Raw genomic sequence first — 6,190 nt, 5'->3', positions numbered from 1 at the left:
GATTTGGATTGTCATTTGCATAAACTTTATTAGGTTTACATATCACAATAAAGATTTACTTAAAACTGAATAGGTATAATAGAAGTATAGTAATTTCATATTTTAAATAAGAAAATCATATATTATGATTATAACTTACAAAATATATATTGTAAAATGAAATTTATGGAAAAGCATCATTATATACATCTGTAGACATACTTTGGATAAGAAGAAGCATTTGATTGACCAATTCAAAAAAATACATCACAGACATTTGGGTTTCCAGTTCAAATGAAACTTGGTGAGCATATAGCCCTAAATACAACATGTTAATTTAAAACAAATATGTGAATTTAAGGTAAAAACAGTTATTGTGAAAGCATGAATCAATTGCAAAAATTGAATTCCTGTGGCAAGTTTCATAGAAATTCTTACGCCAACAAATTTTAATTATATTTGAAGATTTAATATGTAAATTTGAATTTTATTAATATTAAAATACATATTGAATATATACAAAGGATATATTCAGAATTTATAATATAAAAAATAAGTATTGTTTCATAATAATTTTGAAATATTTGAAAATTTTATTCATTTCAGAGATATGGAACAAGGTATAACACAACCCCCTATGATGACTTTTAAACAATTTCTTGGCTCTCAAGATGATGCTATTGATGATCAAGAAGCTGTGAAAAAGTATAATGAATATAAATTAGAATTTAAAAGACAACAAATAAATGAATTTTTCTTGAATCACAAGGAAGAGGAATGGTAAGTTTTTATTTAATTTTATTTCATAATATAGGATCTAAAACATATTTAAAATTTAAATAGAAATATTAAAGTGAAGCTTAATTTCAAATTAAATTTTTTAAATATTAAAAAAATGTTTATTGATGTTAAAAATTAATTTATTTTACTAAAAAATAAGTAAGTACTTTGTATGGGAAAAATCATTTTGTAAGTGTATAATGCTCTGTAAAAATATAAAATTTTCATATAAAAATTAATCATATTGATCCAGTTTTAAGAATAATGTGTGAAATTGTAAATAATTGTTTGCTTGTATAATACTTTTTCATGCTAATTCTTTTGCATCAAAAGGCTGATGATTATAAGATAATTTGAAATAAATATACAATGATGATCAAGAATATAAAATAGTCACAAAGATAATTCTTACAATATTATCATTATTGGCAAATATGCCTAATCTTTCATAACAATAATATATTTCTGTGAACATAGAGGATATATATTAGGAAAGTTAATTAATGACAATTTTTATCGTCTTTTATACAATTAAAATTAAAAAATTGTGTGACTCTTTTTTATGATACAAATATTTCAGTATTGCTCACACATACATAAATATTATTGTTATTATTACAATATTACGAAAGTTTACAATTTAAACATCAAAGATTTTGCAATGTTTAAAATCACGATATGTAATTTGACTTAAATTTTGTATATATTATTTAAAAAACTGTTAAGATGTAGTATTGTCTGTGTGTGCATGCGCATGCTAACATGAATTAATGTAAAATATTTCTCTATTCTTTTCCATCTTTGAACACAAGTTCTAAAGATAAAAAAAAAACATAGATAATACATTCAGTTTGGTTCATACATTTTAAAGTATCACACACTGTCCTTATCCATATTATATATCAAACCTAAATCTTTGTTCATTTCCTATACTTTATTTAAGTCTTATTTCTTTATAGTCGTGTAAGTTATTTCATAGATATGGTTTCATTTGTCCATTAAGCTTCAATCTTCTTAAAGGCTAGACTTAATGGAATAGGACTTATGTAAGTATATAAAATATATATAGGACAAACAGGACTTAATATCCGAATTCTATTAACTGATATGGATTTGACTTCTCACTTAGAAAAGAATTTTATTACTTTATTTCAATCAGATTCAAAACAATTACAATAGAATCTTGATAGTTTGAAGTAACATGGACTGATGACACCTCAGATAATAGAGAATTTGGATAAAATGAACAGCCACAACCATTTCAGATTAAAAATTGCAAATATAAAAAGATTTAAGAGGCTGCACTTGTCCCATTTTATACATTACTGAATTTAATCATATTTAACAGCAACAATTTTTACATCATTTATTACACAGATTAAAACGTATAATAGTTTTAAGAATAAAAATATGTATTATTATAGTTACATTTTAATATGAATGATTTGTCTCATGTTGAAGCTAAATGACAAAAAAGTAACAGAAACAAATCATTTTGTAATACATGTTATCATTTTAAANTCAAAGTACAAGCAAATTTATGAAATGCAATTAAATAATTGTTTTATAAAAAAATTTTTTTTTTTGGTTCAAATTATTTGTCAGTCTGTTCTTGAAATCTATTGTTTTATTCATTTTTAATTACATTTTGAGTATTACGATAACACAAAATGTTTAAATTACAAACAAATACAATTTTCTATGAAAAAGTAAAATGAAATAAGATTTCTTGCATTTATTCTGCTTTATATTGAAATATAAGTACAGAAGGTGATCTGGTGATTACAATTTATTTTTCAAAAAGTTAAAATCAATTTCAAATAGATATATTTTGTTGTTTATGATCTAGTTGTTCACTGGGAGAATGATTAAATCATGAATAATCTGTGAAATAAAAATATAATCAAAAATCATTTTTATTTTTATGTGAAAAATTTAATATTGAATTTTGTCAATTTTATATATATAACAACACATTCAAATACAGTTTGATCATTTTTAAGATTATGATTATTTGTTGTAAGTTGTTATATTCAGTATAGCTAACATTGGTTCAAATTATTTTGAAAACAAAAGTGTTGCATTTATGTAATATGATGTATTGATTTTTAGAATGAACCAATATTGAAAGTTGTTATTGGGCTGCAAGTTTAAAATTGCAAACCTATAAATTCCCACTGGCACCATCTGTCTGTCTGTCATTCCTTAATCTTGAGAACTGAGTTAGATAGATGAAAGCCAAGACCAGATATGGAAAGCTTAGGAGCCAGAGGCCTCAATTAACTATGCATGTACAGTACAATCTTTTGGTCAAACCAGAAGTTGCATTACTTCATTTCAAAAATTTTCCCCAGAACACAGATACAGTAGATGACCAACAAGGCCCACCAGTGGCCAAGAAATCTGTTCCCTGAATACTTGGAGTCTGGTCGTGGGTTCACGCCTTGCTCGGATGAGTTGGCCATGTGGAGCTTTCCAGGTTTTCTCCACATCTGTAATGCCTAAATAGGGCCAGTTTCTCTTAAAATACACCTCCCGGAAGGCATCCTCCCTAGGCAGATTGTCCAAGTGTTGCATTGCCATAACTAAACAAGCAAAAGATGACCATGACACTCTTGTTGACAAGAAAAGTATGATATACAGGGGCAAGACTACTAAAATCAAGAGCATTGTGCATCAAGATCTAAAAATTGCAGTCTAGCATTGGGACAGTTTGCTACTTTTTTATTTTTGTAATATAGCCAAATTAAGATAGATATGTTTTGGTCTTAAAATGAGATACAATGTAATGAAGAGAATATCTTAATTTCTTTAAATGTATTTTAAAAATTATTTTAATATTTAAAGTTACTATTCTCATTATGGGATATTCTAATTGTTAATTTAATTAACATTCAATTAATTAAAAGTTCATTAGTGCATTATTCATGTAATTTATGTACTTAGTTGTATTACTATGATATATTCTAAGAAGCTGCTGTGGATTATTTACTTTAGCTTTTTTTAAAATTGCAAAAATACTTTGCTTCAGCTTTTACCATTGTTTTTAGACCATTCTGTTTAATGCCTTTAAAATTAATTGAATTTGATGATGATTAATCTGCATAGTGTTTTAATTTTGAAAATTGCAAAAATTTATAGTTAAGATGTTAAAAAATAAAAAAACTATCTAAGTAACAGTATAGAAATATAGCAGCAATAGCACACTTGAAACTTTGATCTTGATATAAAAACTTTTATTATTTATGTATGTTTATGATAGAATATATTAATTTCTGAAAGAAAGAAATTTGAGTAAACCTTAAAACTCCAACTGTTATTGTTGCTCAATAAATTTTCAAATAAAAGTAAAGTTTTTCAAAAATGACACTTTATAAGCGTATAAATGAAAAGTACAGTGGAATTTTGTTAAAATTAACTTTTTATTTTATTTAGAAAAATTAAGTTTATATTATTTGTATCAATTTTAATTATTCAATTATTTTTTGCTTTGTATATAAATTTTATTACAAAAATATTAAATATGCATGTTATCAAAAGCACACAATAGCCTATCTTCAAAAGGATTTATCATCTTAACATTGAGAAACACAACCAAATATTTTTGTATCTAGATCAGCTATAGACAGTTATTTTGACTAAGTTACAGTATCATTTAAATAATTAGTTCATTTCTAATGTCAACTGATAATTTGATATTCTATTTTTTGAATTGTGTCTTAAGTTCCACTTGGAGAACTGATGATAAACTGAATTAGTCTGAAAAAAGTTTTTGTAATAAATATTTCAATTTCTTTAACTTAACAATTTATTTTTGGAATTTTGAATATGGTATTAAGTTTATATAATTCTTTGATCTTGTTTAAATTATAAGCATAAATTTTACTCAATTTCATCTAATAAAAAGCTTATTAAACAAAAATTATAATTATATTTAGCTTTGCATGGCAAAGAAATTATCAAAATTATGAAGGTTTTGAAAAAAATCAAAACTAATAGAATAAAAATAGCACAGAATATAGAACAACAACTAATTTTATTTTATTTTTTGCATTGAATTACATAATTGCAAATGGAGTATTTTTTCCAATGTGTTAACATCAAGTTATTTAAATTAAACAATGGCTAAAAATCACTACAACATAAATGACAATCAATCAAAATGCAATAACTTTCTGATCAATGGGAATTATCCATTTTGTGATGTGAACGAAATGGAATGTGAAATGATTGAAATGGAGAATGTTTTATGCACATTTATACTATTCAATAGTTGGTTAAAGTTGTGATAGTGATAAGAACAATCAGTTCTTTATGATGATAGATGATTAACAAATCCAGAAGATACAAATATTGTAGATAAACAATGATTAAAGTACAAGAGACTAAAGCTCTATTTGAAGAAAATAATACTAAGTTATTATAGAAACAGAAAAATTAAAAGTTTTGATATACATCTGATCAAAAACACTTAAAAATTAATATTTAATTTATTATGTTTTATATTTATTTATTCATATTTGCTTTGCTGAATTACTTCATTTGTTTTGTTTATCAAATGAATATTAAGGATTTATAAACTTGTGCCATCTCATAATCACAAAATAGTTTACAGTGGAACTTGCTTAATGATTATCTCTCATAATGAGTAATTTTCATTACATGCAAAACAAATTGTAAAAAAATGACTCACATAATGAGTGACGAGGAGAGGGGAAGTCCCAAATTGTGTGCGTGTTACATCAGTCTGTGTTTAGCACTCGTTCTGCTAGTATCTTAGTGTCATTTGTGATCACATATTTTTTCCAAACTTGTGTTCAGACATATTACAAATAAACTTCAACCACCATAGCCTGTTATATAATAAACATGCCAAATGATATGCCAAATTCTTGGGCTATGTAAAGGCTATAATTAAATACAGTGGTACCTCAGGATACGAATGTCCCAGCATATGAAATTTTCAGGATATGACATGAAATTCGAACATATTTTTGCTCCACGATATGAACAAAAACTCACTATACGACGTTACATTAGTTCACAGTGCCATTTTTTATTCACTTCTGTTCATCGGTCTCAGTCCGTGTGTTTGCTTCGTCGTGGAAGGATCTCACTCGATAAAGGAAATCTTGAGGTATTATCAGAATGTGACAGATTTTATTGAAAAGAAACATTTCGAAAAGGTTTACACTGACTTAAGCAAATGTCATTTTAGAAACATTTTAAAAAGTAGGCAAAGCCAAACCTCTTTGGCTAGGTATTTTACCAAGCGATCTCTATCCAGTGAAAGTGCTGGTGGAAGTGAGGAAAGAAAGCAAAAAGTAGTGAATAAAAATTTTAAAAAATATAATTTTTTTATCTTTTCTAAGTTATTTTTAAGTTATTGTTACATTATGTTATGTAAGTTANCCTTCTGTGAAAAAATATT

At 25.5% G+C, this 6,190-nt stretch overlaps 1 protein-coding gene across 4 annotated transcripts in view; it reads left to right on the top strand.

The window, feature by feature from the left end:
* The first annotated feature begins 572 nt into the window (after window positions 1–572).
* LOC111632101 (serrate RNA effector molecule homolog) overlaps window positions 573–6,190 on the top strand; it is a 46,028-nt gene continuing 40,410 nt past the window's right edge. For 3 of the 4 annotated variants that reach the window (XM_023376465.1, XM_023376467.1, XM_023376466.1), the window contains exon 1: window positions 573–759. In XM_023376465.1, coding sequence (XP_023232233.1) covers window positions 590–759 — 170 coding nt within the window. In that variant the 5' untranslated portion in view covers window positions 573–589. The remainder of the gene's footprint in view (window positions 760–6,190) is intronic. The other variant, XM_023376468.1, reaches the window with a different exon arrangement.

Source organism: Centruroides sculpturatus, unplaced genomic scaffold, assembly GCF_000671375.1.
Source record: "Centruroides sculpturatus isolate CEXI.00-Female unplaced genomic scaffold, Cexi_2.0 scaffold748, whole genome shotgun sequence".
Taxonomy (NCBI): domain Eukaryota; kingdom Metazoa; phylum Arthropoda; class Arachnida; order Scorpiones; family Buthidae; genus Centruroides; species Centruroides sculpturatus.
Note: the sequence above shows the minus strand (reverse complement) of the source record. Positions and strands in the feature narration are given on the sequence as shown.